This window comes from Mytilus trossulus, chromosome 8 (genome assembly GCF_036588685.1).
Source record: "Mytilus trossulus isolate FHL-02 chromosome 8, PNRI_Mtr1.1.1.hap1, whole genome shotgun sequence".
In the NCBI taxonomy this organism is placed as follows: domain Eukaryota; kingdom Metazoa; phylum Mollusca; class Bivalvia; order Mytilida; family Mytilidae; genus Mytilus; species Mytilus trossulus.
In genome coordinates, this window is record NC_086380.1 from 78,334,941 (window position 1) to 78,355,461 (window position 20,521).

The 20,521-nt window shown below is 32.0% G+C and overlaps 1 protein-coding gene across 1 annotated transcript in view; it reads left to right on the forward strand.

The window, feature by feature from the left end:
• Positions 1-9,658: 9,658 nt before the first annotated feature.
• The window catches only part of LOC134728040 (VWFA and cache domain-containing protein 1-like), a 38,328-nt gene continuing 27,465 nt past the window's right edge, over positions 9,659-20,521 (forward strand). Inside the window, exons 1-7 of the mRNA XM_063592439.1 lie at positions 9,659-9,854; positions 12,167-12,229; positions 13,716-13,880; positions 15,922-16,130; positions 16,854-17,019; positions 17,781-17,994; positions 19,357-19,482. Of these exons, the coding sequence (XP_063448509.1) occupies positions 9,729-9,854; positions 12,167-12,229; positions 13,716-13,880; positions 15,922-16,130; positions 16,854-17,019; positions 17,781-17,994; positions 19,357-19,482 (1,069 nt within the window). The 5' untranslated portion in view covers positions 9,659-9,728. The remainder of the gene's footprint in view (positions 9,855-12,166; positions 12,230-13,715; positions 13,881-15,921; positions 16,131-16,853; positions 17,020-17,780; positions 17,995-19,356; positions 19,483-20,521) is intronic.

The window sequence follows — 20,521 nt, forward strand, 5'->3', positions numbered from 1 at the left end:
GATGTGTTTCCGTGTACGCGTCCGTTAATCTGTTCGTCCGTTCGTCCCGATTCCGGTTTAATTTTTGATTGGGGAAGTTTTAAAGGAAGTTGAAATTCAATAAACTTGAAACTTAGTACACATGTTAACCGTGAAATGATCTTTCTAATACCACTGCCACATTAGAGTTTTGACCTCTATTTTCACGGCCCACTGAATATAGAAAATGGTATTGCGAGTGGGGCATCAGTGTACTATGGACACATTATTTTCGACAACCTCGAGCTCTCTGTCAATCATTTGTACTAAACCAGCACACTGAGGTTAGAGTTTTTAATCATTAACACATTATTTGTATGCCCCACCTACGATAGTTAATGGGCATTATGTTTTCTGCTCTGTGCGTCCGTTTGTTCGTTCGTCCGTTTTGTTCGTTCGTTTGTCCGTCTGTCTGTCTCACTTCAGCTTAAAGTTTTTGGTCAGGGTAGTGTTTGGTGAAGTGTGAGTCCACTCAATTTGTAACTTATTACACATATTTATAGATTATCGTTGATCATCTCAACGAGATTGATTTTCTCGCTTGAGCTGGAACAGCGAAAGTAAGAAAAGCAATCGAGTTGACGGATGACCAATGATAATCTGTTTATCGCTATTTTACCTATGACGACGTTGTCAATTTCAATGTCAATTTCGTTAGCAACGCCACGTGGTCTCCTTAGTTTCTAGCAATAGTTTTCCCATATCAAGCGAGAAGCATGATATGAAAATTATCACAAAAAAGATCAAAGGAAAAATGCACAAAATAGCGATAATCCCTATTATACGATCTTTCTCAATTTTTTGCCAAATGTTTGCATTAAAGTTTTGACCCCATTTTTACAATCCACTGAACACTAGTTTGACGGTTTGGATAGGGGTCCTTCCAATCTAATTAAAATATAAAGCTCTGATGATTTCGGTAAACTCGTATAAAGTATAACAAAATCAAAGTTCTATATCTTAATTATTTTGGGGTACTTCTTTTCATCAGTTTTTTTGATTTTTAGACCATTTTTTCTCTCTTTTCTTTTGGTGAAACACCATCAAGACATTGACGTCACATCCAGTTGTATACGAAAATAGGTCGCAAAATTTATTCCCTCGAATTTTACAGTTGTAGGTGATTAATCCTACATTTTATTGCAGTCAAAGATTTCTGTGTTATAAATATATGTCTTGTGTTTTATAAAGCACCATTATTTTTTATTTGGGGTTTCTTTAGAATATTTTGGAAACTTGAAGTTACATGGTTCTTAAAGCTTACACACAGGTTAAATAAGGGGGGATTAGATTGCTTAACCTCAAGTGATTGTTATTTTTTTCTATGCATGCCAATGAAATGTTATATGATATATATGACAGAATAAAACTTTACTCACGCCATGTATTTCTTTATTTGAAACAAAAATAAATTCTGCACGTTTCTTTGAAAGGACCAAATTTAGCAGAGACTGGTAGGGCAAAATTAATAGAGTTATTACACCTTTATACTTTTCGCCCATGAAATTGTCACACGTTTTTATGAGTTTGTTTTTGTTGCCAATATTGGTCAAGCAAGATAACTGATGGGGCATGATTAATGTTTTCCTAAAGAAGACAAGTCTTAGTTCTGCAGGCTGTTGTAGTCCATACAGTTCATGGGCGATATTTTGGTTTGGACAAGTCTCACAACGTGTCGTCAAACAACTATGTCGGTCATTTTTTTACAAGTACTAGTAAGCACTGAGACTTTTTAATTATTCACTTTTTAGATAAACGAATGAGTATTTGAAGAATGTGGTACATGCCTACATGTAGTACGTTATAATAAAAATGCACAATTTAATTCGTACGTAAAGGGTGTCAATGGGGATATACAGAATGAAGAATAATGGGCCAAAAATATAGTGAACAGAGACAAATGGACAGACAAAAAAGATAACAGAATAATTAGGCGCTGAAATATAAACAATAGTTTTTGGTCGAGGTAGTGTTTTATGAAGTTGAAGTCCAATCAACTTGAAACTTAGTATACATGTTCCCTTTGATATGACATTTTTAATTGTAATGACAAATTCACGGTCCACTGATTATAAAAAAAGGATACTGGGGACACATTCTTGTGTGTCTCTGCGCTGAAGATGCATTGGTTGCCTAGACCGTTCTGCTTATTTGTCGGGTTGATGTACCCCTGTCGCTTTCTCCGTTTACATTTTCAATTTTGAGTATTCCAAAATTCCTATTGGTTCAAGTCATGAGGGTCTGGTTGGGGTATACAGAATAGTCTATCATGAGCAAAATTAACAGAAACATATCTACAAAACAAATGAAGAATTATAGAGAAAAACAAGTCAACAAATTTAAAAACAAGATAATAAAGAGTTGTAAAAATATAAAGAATACCAGATACATTCAACAATGACAATTGATTTTAAAAGTATCCTAAGAAATGAAAGACAGAAATGAAGAACCCTCATCTACAATCGTCAATACATATGTACAACATGTTGCACGCTTAATATGGTACCTAACACTAGAGGGAGATATATAACTCTGTAAAATCAGCTTAACCGTTGTATACCGTTGGTTTTCCCGTTTGAATGGTTTTACACTAGTAATTTTGTGGCCCTTTATAGCTTGTTGTTCGGTGTGTGCCAAGGCTCCGTGTTGAAGGCCGTACTTTAACCTATAATGGTTTACTTTTTAAATTGTTATTTGGATGGAGAGTTGTCTCATTGGCACTCACACCACATCTTCCTATATCTATTAACGTTTTAATCACGTTATTATTAGATTCCGAATACTTTTCAAAACGATTATATAAAACTCTTGAAAAAAAATTCCTAAGCAGCTAGAAAGTGCTATACCTCTGTAGTTTGAGGGGTTATTAAAGCATCCTCCTTTAACACTGGTATTAAAGAGATAATCGTAACTGGAATTACGACTATCCCAATATGGCGACGGCAGATATATTTAATAGGTAAAATCTTAACAGTCATTTTTTCTCAAATGTAGCATGTTTTTGTCAATAGTAACTCATCTGCAAAGTTTTTCTGTACCAATAAATCATATTTGAATCGTAACAATGCACTAGAATTGACTAAGCGCTACGTAAAAATTGCCGTTGAAAAATTCGGAATGATAATCGTAAACTCGTAAAAAAAGATAACGTAAGTATGGTATTCAAGAATGAAAAGATAATCGTAAAAGGAAAGTGTTTTATTGATATTGACACTAAAAACATGTATATGGAGAGAGAGTTGGAGAGTTGTCTCATTGGCACTCACACCACATCTTCCTATATCTATATATGATAGCATATTATGAAATTATGGCGATGAATTAATTACGAAACGTTCAATATTTTTTGTTAGTAAATAAGGCCGTTAGTTTTCTCGTTTTAATTGTTTTACATTGTATTTCGGAGCCTTTTATAGCTGACTTTGCGGTATGGCTTTGCTCACTGTTGAAGGTCGTACGGTGATCAGATTTTTAATTTTTTGGTCATTTTGGTTTCTTGTGGCGAATTGTCTCATTGACAATCATACTACATCTTTTTTTTTATGTTAGCTACTTCCATGATCGTCACTGAAATTTCGATATCTCAGAAAATAACTATAATCAGCACCAATTTAATTTTGCAATATAATAATAAATCCTTAAAACATTTAATGCTATATAAGACTAGAGAAAGGTTGGGATGCTTTGTGTGTTATGAAGTTAAGCACATTCTAACGTGGAGTTCGTTGTCAAACATGGATTTGTGTTCTTTTATAGTTTGGCCAAAAGCCCGAAAATCAAGACACAAAATTGATGTGGATTTAAATTTTCTTACAAGTTATACTTTTTCAAAGAATGACTGCATTGTTCAGGAAAAAAGTAACGCATATTCCGACATATTAGAAACAAATTAATTCAAAAATTCAGTAATTAAACCAGTTCCATGCACTGTAATGATATTATTGGTTTTTTTCAGTCCGTCAAATGTAATTAAACCAGTTCCGACTGTGATGATCTACATGTTATGCCCTTTGATGTAATTTATCAATATACATATTTGTGTTTTTTCCCGTCTGTCAAATGCTTCATAAGACTATAGGTAAGGCTAATAAAAAAAAGTAACAATTAACAAAAGTAACTATGAACAAAAGTAACAATTAACAAAAGTAACAATAAACAAAAGTAACAATAAACAATAGTAACAATAAACCGGTAACTATTCTAGATCCTTTACCATTCACACTGTTTTAAGAAAATTAAGTTCCTAAAATACATGAGAATTAGATCAAAACATTTGAATTTAATTTTTAAAATCATATATTATATCAGTATGGAATAGAAAAAAGTGAATCCAAGGGAAAAAATATGGACGGGTATATTTATTGAATTATAAGAAAAAGGAAAATATGAACACTCATCTACCGATAAAAGTATCAACTGTTAAATCATAACGCAGTTATAAAGTTATTGATGGAAACTTTTGTTCATTTCGCGCAGAATTTTATTATACACGTGATATTGGAGGCAAAACATATGACCAATGATGACATATGAAAATGTAGTATAAGAAACTTTCATTTTGAGCAATGAATTGAAAAGATTGCACTTTTGGGATATGGGATATACCTAATCCCCTCTCCCCCGCCAAAATAAAACAAATTAAACGCGCACACAACATTGAAACTTTGAGAAAAAAATATCTACTTACCACAAGAACTGACTCGACAACTGCTTCATTTTTCATATATTTAACAGGTACATGTATATATTTAAATTTCATGAAACTTAATGAGACAAATTAAGTTTAGTCAAGGTGTTTGGTATGATCTTAATATATATAGTTATTAATTTTTAGTGTAGTGAAATGCGATTTTTTTTAAATTCACAAATGGATAGATAGGATCAATAAATATAACAAAAATACCCCTAAAGCAGTGCAGACGCTAATGATTTTAAATATACTTTATATATATATATTTATTTAAATGTATTTTCCGATTGAATGCATTGAATTCAACGACCTCGGAAAAATACGTATCCTGTAACTGAAGAAAAACGGTCACGCAAACAATGGAAAGTTTTCTATAAAAATACAGGTATGGAACCTTATTATAATTTTCATTATTAGTAATACATTTTTAATCAAAACCATAAGATTATTAAAAGTTTTTTTGTCATCCTCCTAAAACGACATGTATCTAACTACAAAATTAAGTTTTTCTATCAGTAAGTTGTGAAATCGTTCGGCTAATTCGTTAAATACGCATCTGATGTCGTGATTATTTTGTTGTTACATCTACATGTAAATGTAATGATTGTTGTTATATGTACACGTGATTGTAATGTTTGTTGTTACATGTACATGTAATAATGTAATGCTTATTGTTATATGTACATGTAATAATGTAATGCTTATTGTTATATGTACATGTAATAATGAAATGCTTATTATTATATGTACATGTAATAATGTAATGCTTATTCTTATATGTACATGTAATAATGTTATGCTTGTTGTCACATGTACATTTATAATGTGATACTTGTTGTTATATTTACACGTGATTGTAATGCATGTTGTCACATGTACATGGAATAATGAAATGATTATTGTTAATATATGTACATATAATAATGTAATGCTTATTGTTATATGTACATGTACTAATGTAATGATTATTGTTATATGTACATGTAATAATGTAATGAGTAGTGCTACATGTAAATAAAATAATGTATGGTTATATATGGTTTAGACGGTTACAAATATTTAAATGTCTAATAACTACATTTACGCTTAAATATCATAATGCATTAGTGTTCTCATAAAAGTACTTTGCAATGTCAAGTTCATGTTTATATAGTTTACGAAACCTGTTAGTCATCAGTTATAGGAGAAATAACAACTCAAACTTCTAAATTATAATTAAGTACGTCAGACGCGCGTTTCGTCTACATAAGACTCATCAGTGACGTATTAAACCTTGTGATTTGGATGGAGAGTTGTCTCATTGGCCCCTTATAAACACATCTCCCTATATCTAGAGTTTTTCAGATTAACCAGTGAATTTTATTTAAATCAAATTTGACATAACATGACATTGTATTCCCTATTTTCGGATACTATACATTTGTAAGTAGCAACATTCCAGCAGCACCTGCATACGGGGTATATATCTCCCAATTGATACGATATTCCCGTGCTTGCATTTCCTATCATGATTTTCTTAATAGAAGGTTGCTGCTCACAAGGAAGCTATTAAACCAAGAGTTCCAAATGGTGAAGTTTAAATCATCCCTTCGTAAATTTTACAGACGCCATCACTAGTTGGTTGACCGTTATGGAATAACCGTTTCACAAATGATATCGGATATGTCCCTTACGTCGTAACTACAATCCCCTTCCCTTTCATGAATTTGACCTACCGAATTAGACTATTTACCGGATTTGTTATCAAATAAGTGTAATGCGGGAAAAGGGGGAAGAATCGCTGCACTGTCGGGTTGTCTCCCCTTTTCCTCGAAAACGTTAGTAAACTTAAATGTCGGGGGACTGGCATCATTTACTGGGGACTATTCTCGCTTATATCGTATTCTCGGATAAGGAATCTAAATTAGCCTCGGACAATATCTTCGCTCTGTAATCTGGGGAATACTAGCTCGCTCATTTCAGGTCTATGTAATACCTTCTGCTGTCGTGTCCCTCATCTCGGACACTTTCTCCTTTCGAGGCCTAGCGCTGGTGAATAAAATACAATGATGTTTCAATTATTTATTCCAAACAGCAATCTACATTAAAGTGTGATATGTGATCTGTGATCTAAATAGTAAACTTTGTTTTAACTTATTTCTGTTAATGAAAATCTTTATAAATTTAAGTTAAGTTTTAAATACGAAACTAAGTTATTAAATCAGAAGTTAAATTCTTACTTTTAAAATACATTTGAAAATAGTTTATACTTTAACAATTTACATACCTGGTGAAAAAAATACAATGATGTTTCAATTATTTATTCCAAACAGCAATCTACATTAAAGTGTGATATGTGATCTGTGATGTTGGGAGTTTGTGGTGTTCCCTTTTTAACCCCAACATCACGTGCTGATTGGAATTATTTTATTCACCTATGAAATTTAAGCGTCAATTTTGAATTTTATAAAGTTACTTTTTATTGGTCAACTATTCTCTTTTTATGTTATAGATTTATATGATTAATATATATTTTATTTAGTTACATAAAAGCAATTAAGGGCATACGATACAGTTACAGGGAAGGCAGTGACGTTGCTAACGTAATTTGTTATTTTCGCGACGTCAAACTGTGACATATCGGGAAAAGATGCATTTTTCGGCTGATTTTTATCATTTAAACTGATTTAATTTGAAAACGAGTTCATGGACCCCTATTTTTCAAAACGGCTTTTTGTTTCATTTTTCAGGGAGATTATGTGACCCAAATTTTATAAAACTGTAAATAGAGGATTTTTTTTAATTTAGATAAACATGCAGTAAAAAATGACGTTTTTTCCTCAATTCATGAACATTTGATAAATATGAGTTATTTCTGAATAAAAAATTGCATATTTTTTTATGATATTTATAAAATACAGAAATTACCGATTATTTAACAAAAAGAAAATTGTGTTTACCTTTTATAACAAAAAAGTTATGTCTTTCTTTCCAAAAAGAAATTACGGCCACAAATCTGAATTTTGAGCAAATCTACAAAATTTCGACCGCATTTTACTCAAAAAGTAGCACATGAAGGTATATTTTTTATTACATATTTGATTTAATGAGGTAAAAAATAGCCTATTTGCAAATTTTCATGAACTTGTAAATACAGGATCAAAACTGTATCGTATGCCCTTAAAGGATTATCAAAATCTTAACTTACTTTACAGAATTATTAAGTGGACAATAGAAACACTTTAAGGGTTATTTTCCTACGGCAAATTACAAACTTTTTTGTTCTTTTAAAAGATGACAGTTTATTTAATTTATTTCTCAACGTCAGATTAATAGGTTTGATCAAAAGAACTCTAGAAATGAGATCAACTATATTATTAAAAAAAGACGAAACTATTTATAACTTAATCTTACGTCACATACTTTGCCTTGGAGCTTTAGCAATACGATTTAATTCAATTTTATTTATTTATTAGTTTATTTGTCTAAGTTTACTTTATTTTATTTTCCTTTTCCAACATACAATTTTCCATCATTATATAAGCACCACGACGGGTGCCACATGTGGAGCAGGATCTGCTTACCCTGCGATCACCCCTAGTTTTTGGTGGGGTTCGTGTTGTTTATTCTTTAGTTTTCTATGTTGTGTCATGTGTACTATTGTTTGTCTGTTTGTCTTTTTCATTTTAAGCCATAGGGTTGTCAGTTTGTTTTAGATTTATGAGTTTGACTGTCCCTTTGGTATCTTGCGTCCCTCTTGCATAATGATAGAAAAATCCAGTAAACCAGGTTTAGCAGCATCCACAGTTTTCTATATATAGTGTTAACACAAAGCAGTATCTGATGGTATTGCCAAATCTATCTTAATATATATTTTTTCTGGCTTTTTATGTTTATACTTAACCTAGGGGCATAATGTTTTCCGGTCAATACATTCGTTCGTTCGTTTGTTCGTTCGTTCGTTCATTCGTCCGTCTGTCCCACTTCAGGTTAAAAAAAATGTTTATCAAGGCAGTTTTTGGTGAAGACGAAGAATAAGTCCAATCAATTTTATACTTAGTACGCATGTTCCCCATGACAAGATCTTTCTCATTTAAATGCAAAATAAGTGTTTTGACCCCAATTTCAAGGTCTACTGAACATAGAAAATGAAAGTGCGAGTGGGAAATCAGTGACCGATTGACACATTCTTGTTCCGTATGATACTGTTACTCTTTTTTCTATAAAAAAGGTAGGGGTTGAGATGTCAAAAATCTAAATGCCGAGAAGAACAGGCTCAAACAAATAATTCCGTCTGAACAGTCCGACCCCCCCCCCTTTCCCTCCAAAAAAAACCCCATAAATAACTAATTGATCGCCTATGAAGCACGTAGGTCGGGCTGTTGTCTCTTTATAACATTCCATATTTCTGTTCTCAATTTTACTAAGACATTCGTAGAAGCAACCACATTTTTGTTTGTTATTTGAATACACAATTTTTCAGAATGATGTCCAGAACATTTTGTTTAAAAACGATTCACAGAAATTGAATAATGAATGTAGAAAATAACGAGAATGTAATTCGTATATGATTTCAGATTTGTTTGATAAAATGATAATGATAAATATCGTACGATTGTTCCCTTTTAAATGTTTTCTTCAGCTGAATGTATGAACAAGGAAAATATATGTCAAAACGCCTACTAATGATTTTTTTTCTAAACAAAATTGGATTCCAAACCTTTCTACGCATTATGTAAAATCATGTACAAATGTATTTCATTAGGTCAATAACAAAGAATTTTTGTGTATTATGTTTTATATAAGGAAAACTTATTTTTTTTATACTAAAGTTTTTAGATTTACAAACAAATTTCTTGCAGTGCAACTTTAAACTGCAAATCTCATTTCTAAAGAAAGGAAATATTTGAAGAATCGACGTAGAAAAAACATTAAATATTTCTAATAATACTGAACAAAAAAATATTTGGATTTTATGACAGATTCAAGATTCACATAATATGAAGACAATAGGAAAATTGGATTTAACATTGGCGCCAAAATGAAGTTTTTAGTGTTGATGACTTTCCTTCACGCCGCCATTGGCGTAGATGACATTTTGAATGGACAACAATTATCAAACAGATTAAAAGAGATAAAGAGAGGCGTTGGCGTCGATCATATGCAGGTAGTACAATTGTACTCCATGTACATATATGTTTCTACGTGTAAATAAGCTTTTCCCTTTTTTACGGAAAAGTTGTTTACCGTGCCTACATATTTAGAAACGATCCTGGTAAATTTATTGATCCTGTCAATAAACTTATTCTAAACGGTAACTAATTCAATACTGTATATTGAAACTGAATATCATTCTTATTTGGTATTTGAAAATAATGATTTTGTTATCAGTAAATTAAAATCAATTGATGAATACATATATGTATATGCATGGCTCTACAATTGGTAAATACAGTCCTGTATATTGGCACTGCGCATGATCATCTTCTTTTCCTGATTCTTCGATCCATTATCTTTGTAACTGAGTCTTAGATGCATGATATTTTTATTATTTATGATTGGCTGTCTTTGAAATGGCTTTACGTAACTACAAGTACTCTCCGATCTGTACATAGTGTCATTTTGTTGTTGGGATGTACAAGTACGCGACCTTGTCCACGTTCTGTTTTTGTTAGATGTGTTTCTATTTGTACCAATCTTGAGTTAATATAAAAAAGAAGATGTTGTATGATTGATAATGAGACAATTCTCCACAAAAGAGACCAAATGACACAAAATTTAATAACTTTAATAACTTAGGCCCTGAAAGCCTTTATCAACTGATCTTTTTATATAGTTTGTTCTTTATAAGATGAACTGTTACACCACTGTCTAAGGTTTAGCAAGAATTGGTCACCAACTAACATTTTATATCCCGCCACATACTGTTTGTGTCTGTTCCAAGTCAGGAGCATGTTACTTAGTGGTTGTCGTTTGTAGCTGTGTTGCATATTAATTTTGTTTTTTGTTCATTATTTGTACATAAATTAGGCCGTTATTTTTTTCGTTTGAATTTTATAACTGACTGTGCAGTTCGGAATTTTTTATAGTTGATGGCTATATGGTGACATAAAGTTGTTTATTTATGTGTCGTTTGGTCTCTTGTGAAGATTTGTCTCATTGGAAATCATACCACCTGGTCATAATGATATGTAAAAACACAGTATAATGGGAACTTAATTGAGGGGGGGGGAGGCAATACCTTTTTGTTTTAACCTGTTATATCCCTCAAGGTGTTGTTAACTGTTATCTGAGACTAATTTAAGCTGTTAATTTTTTGAACCCACTTTGTTAACTGTTATCAGCATTTATGCATTGTTTTGCTTTCTGTATTTGCAAAAATCGAGGTGTTGTTAACAGACCCCCTATTGTTCCCTCTTAAATAAGGATCAGGACAAAAGATGAAATACTTCGACATATAAATTCAACTTTCATTCCTATGAAAATTTTCCCTGTGTCAATACAGTTTCATAAGATCCTTTCATTAGCTATAATTATAAGAGACACAAATTTAAAGTTATAATTTCTTTCGTCGTGGACGATCTTTTTAATATAATATAATCAAAAGTACTTTAATTGTTCGTTTAATTGTACAGCAGACAAAAATTTGGAGCACAAAGCAAATTTAACCATAGCATTAATTTTTTCGACCTAAATGTTTTTGTCAAGTTTGTTGTGCCGACTACAAACTATGCACTACATACTAAAATTCGATTTGGCAATTAAAATGTTTAAAAAATGATATCTTACACAGTAACTATATTAAAGATCGGCGAAAGATACATGTGTACAACAGGGCATTAAAACTCGTAAGTCGAAAATAAACTGACAACGCCACGACTTAAAAAAAAAACAACAAAAAACCGATAGTACACAAAACACAACATAAAAAACTAAAGACTGAGCAACAAGAACTCCAACAATAAAATATGAGGTGAAATCAGGTGCTCCGGAAGGGGAAGGAGTTTCTGCTCCACATGTTCAATTATATCTAGAATGTGTACATGTTGGAATCGATAGTTTGCTACATGAACATTTTATAGTTTTTTTTTAGTTAGCAATTCATGATAAAACTAAATTAGAAAAAGGACTACTTAAATAACAATACAAAAAGTCCATAAAGATTGTTCGAAAATAGTCTCAGCAGCATGTATTACAGAGTCGGGAAATATCAACTAATTTTAAAAAAAGACTACTAATCGAGACGATTATGTGAGACACATTTTTAATGTGAGGCAGATAATGTGAGACAAATTTTTCAATTATTAGCTGCTCTCTTATGTACACTACCGTTTGTGTGTGGTCTTCTAATTTTTATCCCAGTCGGCGGGGATTGGGATTTCCGTTTGCTGCCTAACACCGCTGCTCCTCCGAATCTGCTAGATTCAAATCATTTAATTTAAAAGTTTATCCTACACTTTGTTACGTCATTTCTTGTAGGAAGTTTACAATAACATTACGTTTAACCCGAAGACAGACGATGGAAATGTATTACTTCAAAAAGTAAGTATATATATTTTTTTAATTACATTGTAATTATAATATAAAATTATGTATTATTACTACTCTTTGAGTTCAACGTCTCTGTTCAGCTATGATCAATTCTTCTTTGATCAAATTAAGAATGAAAATGGGGAATGTGTCAAAGAGACAATAACCCGACAAAAGAACAGATAACTGCCGAAGGCCAATAACAATGGGTCTTCAATGCTGCGAGAAACTCCCGCACCCAGTGGCTTGCTTTAGCTGGACCCTTAACCGAAGTGTTTACTGGTTTAGTGATAATGGACGTATATGTCTACATAAAATACGTCAACTAATCAATATTGAATATGCAGGTCTCCATGGGTTTGCTTTTAACCAATGATAATCTTAGAAATATATAGGAGATAAGATAATCATTGGATATTAGATCAATGTCAAACAATGTTGTATGAGGCTCAGACATTGTGGAATGGCGAGGTTTAGAATTAACTGTTTCGTGTCAGTTGATATCAATATCCTGACATTGACTTACAAACAAAAATTATATTATTTTTTATACAACAACTGAATATGGCTTCAATCAAAAATAGAAAAATGTCAACACAAAAAATAAACTTATTTTGTTAATCCTATGTGAAACTAGAACTAAGGGAAAAGTTACCTGAAATCGAGCTTGCACGAAATATCACTTTATTTCTTTAATTTGGCAGAACAAGAAAACAGGAAGTGTTCGAGATGAAGTACAAACAAATATATTTTCATTATATAATATTGTGTTTATTTCACCTTGATGAAGGACATATTTATGTTTCTTTTCAGTATGGTTACTGCAGCTCTCTATTATGTTTTTTTTTCTATCCTTTGTATTCACATGCACAATATAACGGGGTATCTTTTTTTTTTGTAGTCTGTATTCTAAAATTGTTGTTTTTTGTAACCAGTTTAATTTTATTAAATTCGTTAATTTTTGAAGTTATTCTTCATATTTTTACAAACCATTTTTCTTTATTCCCCCTCCCCCCCCCCCCCCCCCCCCCAATTTTTTGATTTATTCTTAATTTATTTTTACCAATTATTCCTTATTCTGTTAACACTATCCACACCATCATATAATCTGCAAGCGAAATTGAAATCATTTCAGTCTAAACAAAAATATATACATGTATATTATTGTTTTACTACATACAGATATGCACAATATAACGGGGTATCTTTTTTTTTTGTAGTCTGTATTCTAAAATTGTTGTTTTTTGTAACCAGTTTAATTTTATTAAATTCGTTAATTTTTGAAGTTATTCTTCATATTTTTACAAACCATTTTTCTTTATTCCCCCTCCCCCCCCCCCCCCCCCCAATTTTTTGATTTATTCTTAATTTATTTTTACCAATTATTCCTTATTCTGTTAACACTATCCACACCATCATATAATCTGCAAGCGAAATTGAAATCATTTCAGTCTAAACAAAAATATATACATGTATATTATTGTTTTACTACATACAGATACGAACAAGTATATCCTCAAGTTTGAGTGAACTGAAAAAAAGCTTGGACATAGTTGCTGAAAAGGTACTTGAACAGGAAGACAATTTTTTAAAAACATCGTCTCTTCCTCAATGTTGTCGGAGCAGCGATACCTATCAATATGATCCAAAGTTCAGAAAGGAGGTATGATTTATCTATTTTAAACGTTACCCATACCGTCAACGATTTTAAGTTATATACACGGTTAGTAAACAGATACGTATTTTAAGGGGACAGGAGCGACATACAATGCACATACGTAGTAAATTCATATACATTTACCATAATAAATTACGTAAGCTAGATCACGGCCCCCTAATACAAAATCCCGGACCACATTTCGTAAAGAAAGGTTTAAGATACCAAACGAACATTGAAGCTCAACAAATCGTTATCAAACTGATAATGCCATGACAAATTAAAAATACACCGAAAAAAAACAAACTTACAACAGTATCCCAAACATTTCCCACGTTTACATTGGTTAATGGTATACTGTTGGACAGCACCAATAGCTTCAGTTCCAATAAATTCCCATATAGTTGATTGGTTGTTGTTAACTTAACATCCATTGATTGGCAATATTTCATACATGGTCAGAAGGAAAATAAATTTACAACACTTACAAAAAGTATGCCTTGTAATAGGAAATGATCGGGACTACTGTTTGAAAATTTGGGCTAATAGAAAATTAAGTAAATTATGATTGGGACAGAAATTTTGCTCTGCAACAGTACCAAACCCTGAAAGTAATGTTACAGTAATTGCACAGAGCGGGCACTCTCTCTAAATGAGGCATCATATTTAACATCCTTAAAAAGTTTTGATCGGACGTAGCTGTGTATTTGTACATTCCGCACAAACAAACGTTAGTAAATTCAACTTAAGCAAGGGTTTCATCTTGTTTGGTCGTTATACATATTTGGCTTTCAAATATTTGGCTTTGAGTGTTCCTGATGAAGGTTAATTCAGAATAACGCTTCGGATACATGAAATTGATAAAGTATTGTTTTTTATTTTTACTGCCAATCAGAAGAAGACCAACAGTGACCATATTCTATTCAAAGTCGTCCTTGGCATCTATATCTATTTTAATATAAATTAAACCAGTTTATTCCCTAGTAAATGCGTCCTTAAAGGCATGTCAATTACACACAAGAAAATGATAAAAACGACAAACATATATACATTTATTAATAAAAATTGCATTAAAAACTGACATTTTGTAAAGTGAAGATCCGGGTTACTTTAAATAAGCTACAGGTAATAAAGTTCAGTCGTTAACTTTAATATATTTGGGTAGCAAATATACTTGAGAAATGGATTTCATAACACCGAATTTTAAACGTCATTTAAAGTATCAAGGGAATCCCCTTAACTTTTTTTTTCTATTTAGATTTTCTATTTAGATCAATGTGTTATGACAGGTTAATCATTTTACCGATATTTGTTTTTTTTCAAATTTCTAAAGAAAAAAAAATATTTACTTAACTATGTATAATACAGCTTAACAATTGAGAGCTGCTTTTAAATCTTTAACTATCATCAAAAAGCAATCATCTGAATTTTGTAAATCAATGCTTACACCGTAAAGAATTGAAAGAACTATAAGCATTTAATTTAAATAGCAGTTCAAGGATAGCAAATACTTATTTTATTGAGAAACGAATTCTTCTTTTGTATTTTTTTTGGGAGTGTATAAGTGTTGACCGAAGCACATTTCTTCCGCTCTTCATACTTTATCGACAATAAAAGTGTATTTACTTGACATATCAACGATAAATTATATTAAAGAATAATGTTTAGAAACGAGGAAAATCCAAGGCTCTAAAGAGCTTCCAACACCAATATGTCGTTGATATGTTATATCACAATACAGTATTATTGTTTGAGTATTGACTAAAATATAAGCAATAAGCATAAAACATAATGATAATTTACTGCCTTACCGACACACAATATTCCCATTTACAATTTATTAAAAATTAATTAATACAAATAAAACTGTGAAGAATAAATTGAATGTATACACACTTCGAATTCCCATAAAACTTTAGAAAACTTTGATTTTGTATTACACAATAGCATGTATAATTTTTTTTAAATATGTAAACTAACTTGAGCAAATGTCTATCAAGTTTAATAACTATATTCTATATCATATCATAATTCTATTCTTTTATAGGTGGATTTTAATACAGCATGCGTTATAAAGTCTTCCTATGCTGATAATGAGGCATTATTCCCACCAGCCGAAATCGGTTTGACTATGAAAAACAAATATGAAAATAACAAAAATATTCTGTGGCAACATTACAGTACTATTGATGGAACTTCGATAATATACCCCGCTACAAACTGGACCAAATGTAGCGATTTTGATCCCAGATGGAGGTAATACTAATTTCATAAAGAAGAAAACGCATATGTACGTTTTACACAAAACAAGAAATAAAATATCAAAGAACTTCATTCTAAATTAGTTCATTGAGAATCGTCGAATGTTTTTGGGGAAAAACTCGTGGCACAATGAAAATGCGGAATTGCCAATTGTTGTTCTTTGGCCAGTTAAAAAGTTGCTTCACAGAAGAAGCCAAGGTTTGACCATATTGCAATACACAAGTGAACCCTTGAGGTCGCGAACATGTCATTCTGTACTTCATGTACATGTATGCATACATTTGTATGATAATAGATTCCTGCACTAAAGTTACAAAATGGTCTTTACAGAATTTTTCGTCTTTATATTGCGATGTTTTTTATTCATAGGCAAGTGTCTAATTTTTAATAAGATAAACTTAATACCCCAAAACATGGGGCGGAAGATACATAATCGGTATTAAAAACTTAAGTAAGTAAGTTGAAGAAACAATGACAACATGAAAAATAACTCCACAAAGACCAAAATAAACACAAAGAAATCTACAATATACTAATCAGAAACGGAACCAGACGAACCAAGCCTTAATATCATTACATGTATGGCTTTATGTTAATATTCAATTACTGCATCGAAGACATTTGCAACATATCTTCATTCTCGCGGACATTAATTAATAAACAAAAGTATTTTACTTGCAGGTTGTAGTATTTTTGTTTTCATTTCATGTTTTTCAGGCCAGAATTTTCTGCAACAGCATCACCGAGACCTAAAGACGTCGTCATAGTAATTGCCTCAACACAGTCTATGAAAGCACCATCGGGTGTTCCAAACAAACAGAAGCTTACTGTTGCCAAAGAAGCTGCACATGCAGTTATAAATACACTAAATCCTAATGATCGGGTACGTTTATTGTGTACTGTGTATTGTGTAAGGGCACACTGTTTGACAATTGCACTTCAAAATTGTATGCGTTCAAAGCATGCTTTAGATTTTAAGAAACGCTGCTTTAACATGGCTTAGCAAAAGAGGGGCGAAGGATAGCAGAGGCACATTCGAACACTTAGATTGAAAAAAACTACCAATGCCATGGTTTAAAATGAAAACAACTAACAGAAAAATAATATAAATAAAGGCAACAGTAGGATACCGCTGTTCAAAACTCATAAATCCATGGACAAAAAACAAAATCGGGGTAACAAACTAAACCCGAGGGAAACACATAACACATGACACAACATATAGTTCTAAAGACTAAGCAACACGAAACCCACCAAACACTGGGGGTTATCTCAGGTGATATGGGGTGGTAAGCAGATCCTGATTCCAATGTCGCACCTATTGTGTTGCTCATGCAATTACAATGCTGGTAAACATTCTAATTTATCTATAAAAACACATTCAACTAATTTAGATATACAATAACAAAAATGACTTACAGAGTAAGGTTGAGACAACACCATGGCAGAGCAATGGATTACTTTCATAAAATGTATTGATATGTTTGTTTCCCAAAGGAAAGTTAGCCTACACATGTATACACTTTTCTACTTAAACAGGTCTGTGCTACGATCAATTTCTGGGGTGAAGTCATGACTGTTTTAGCCAAATATTAAACTTATTATGAACATATAAGAAGCTAATAAATATCAATTATTTTCAAGGTTTCTGCTATATCCTTCAATTCGGTCGTCAGGAGTGAACCCGGTTGCTATAGTGATACGTTGGCTTTCGCAACAAAACAAAATATAAAGACAGTAAAGGAATTCGTTAGTCTTCTACCAGATACTAATACAAATATTCAGAATTTTGAAAAAGCAATTACGGCCGCCTTTTCATATTTTAAATCTTCAAACAACGACAGTGTCTCAGAAAGAGGTAAATATACAAATACCATTCAGTGTATGTTCACTTGTGTTTTTTTTAATATATCTTTTTATTGAGTTAAGCCATTTCAATTGATATCTTATAGTGTTTATTTCTATTTTGTGATATTACGCTATTGTTACGGCAGGATAGAGTAAAGGTTGGCGTCTAATAAAACGTTTAAGTCCGCTGTTCTAGGTCAGGAACTCGATGTTCAGTGGTTGTCGTTTGTTGTTCATTAGTAATTCTTGTTTCTCGTTTTTAATGTAGATAAGACAGTTTGCTTTCCTGTTTAAATGGTTTTTACAATTATAATTTTTGGAGTTCTTTATAGCTTGCTTTTCGGTGTGAGCCAAGTATCCGAGGTGAAGGTCGTACTTTGACCTATAATGGTTTACTTTTATAAATTGTAATTTTGATGGAGATTTGTCTCATTGGCACCCAAAACACATCTTATTTATCAAATGACATGTTTTCATTTATGATCATTCTATATTTTTATACTTTTTACGGAAGGATGGGTTTATTAACGCCAAGCAGTATATATGCATGTATGACACCCTAATCAGGACGTTGTTAGAATACGATTAAAACTGACTATATGCAACAGTCAAGCAAGTGGTAGGTTTCTTGGACAGGAAATAAACTTATCATAGATACCAGGACTAAAATTTGTATATACGCCAGACGCGCGTTTCGTCTACAAAAGACTCATCAGTGACGCTCAAATCCAAAAAAAGTAAAAAAAGGCCAAATAAAGAACGAAGTTTAAGAGCTCAGAGTCAACGCGTCGAGAACAAATCTTTTCACTCAATGTTTGTAATAACATTCAACATATCTGACTTGGATATTTAGTTTGCCGAAGTCATTGCTGTATTTTTTCTAGGTTTAAATTTGATTGAGGACTGGACAGAATTGTCGCAAAAATCTCAATTTGTGGCAATTTGGGAAGTAAAAACTATAACTCTTTTTACTAAAACTTTGACAAAAAAAGTTCCATTTAAATTACTACATACCTTTTCGTCGCCTAAAAACTTTTTTTCTTCATGATACTCAAGTATAACTCTTACCCAAACGAAAACTTTTGCTTTTGATACTATATCTTTATGCATATCCTTATATTATGTAAATTTTTGTTAACATACGTGAGGCCTTGCATGCTTCATGGACAGTGAAGTGGATCAAAAAGATAGTGTTTACTGGTGTGACATATACTGTGATATTTCTAAGACATCCAAATGATCCAGATGCGCATTAAATTTTGATTCTTTGCATTTATTTAAATTGTCTTTCATCATCGAATCATTTGGTTTCGTTTACTGATTCACGCCTTTAAAATGTTTATTTTAAACTTATACGCAATTATAATCTTAGATCAGATAATTTTATTCGTTACTACTGGTGAAAAGACAGACGGTAGGAATCCAGTGGAAATTATTAGAGATGAAAATATGAAACTTCAGAATAGAGTTGTGGTGTTTACCTATCTTCTAGGTCCAGGTTTGTAAACAAAATTACATTGATCGAATTAAAGATTATAGTTTGATATCATCAGCGACGCTCGAATCGAGCTAATAATAATATTTATAATAATAATGATATCTTTTTTTAAAGAGAGTATCTCATTTGAATTAAATCAATTTTCAATAAAGCTCTCAATGTTAACAATATGAATAAAACATAATTAATGTACTTTTACACACATGTAAATGATAGACGTATATAAAGTGATATAACAACAACAACAAAAACACCTATGGTATGCATTGTGGCTTAACTTATAAATTTAACCCTTTAAAAAATAAAATGACTTGTAAGAGTTTTTTGGACCACTAAAAGAAAAACTTGATTTGTATAAAAGAGGGACGAAAGATACCAAAGGGACAGTCAAACTCATAAATCTAAAACAAACTGACAACGCCAAGGCTAAAAATTAAAAAGACAAACAGAAAAAACAATAGTACACACGACACAACATAGAAAACTAAAGAATACACAACACGAACCCAACAAAAACTAGGGGTGATCTCAGGTGCTTCGGAAGGGTAAGCAGATCCTGCTCCACATGTGGCACCCGTCGTATTGCTTATGTGATTACAAATCCGGTAAATAGTCTAATTCGGTAGGTCACATTTATGAAAGGGAAGGGGATTGTAGTTACGACGTAAGGAACATATCCGATATCATTTGTGAAACGGTTATTCCATAACGGTCAACCAACTCGTGATGGCGTCCGTAAAATTTACGAAGTGATTATTTCAACTTCACCATTTGGAACTCTTGGATTCATAGCTTCCTTGTGAGCAGTAACCCTCTATCAAGAAAATCATGATAGGAAATGCAAGCACGGGAATATTACATCAATTTGGGAGATATATACCCCGTATGCAGGTGCTGCTGGAATGTTGCTACTTAGAAATGGAAAGTTCACAATTGGAAAGCTGAAATCATCTCTTTTGTCATAAAGTTTTGTTTTCAACCGACCCTCATTGTCAATTTCTAGATGTAAGTCAAGATATGAAGCCGACTTAACTGTATC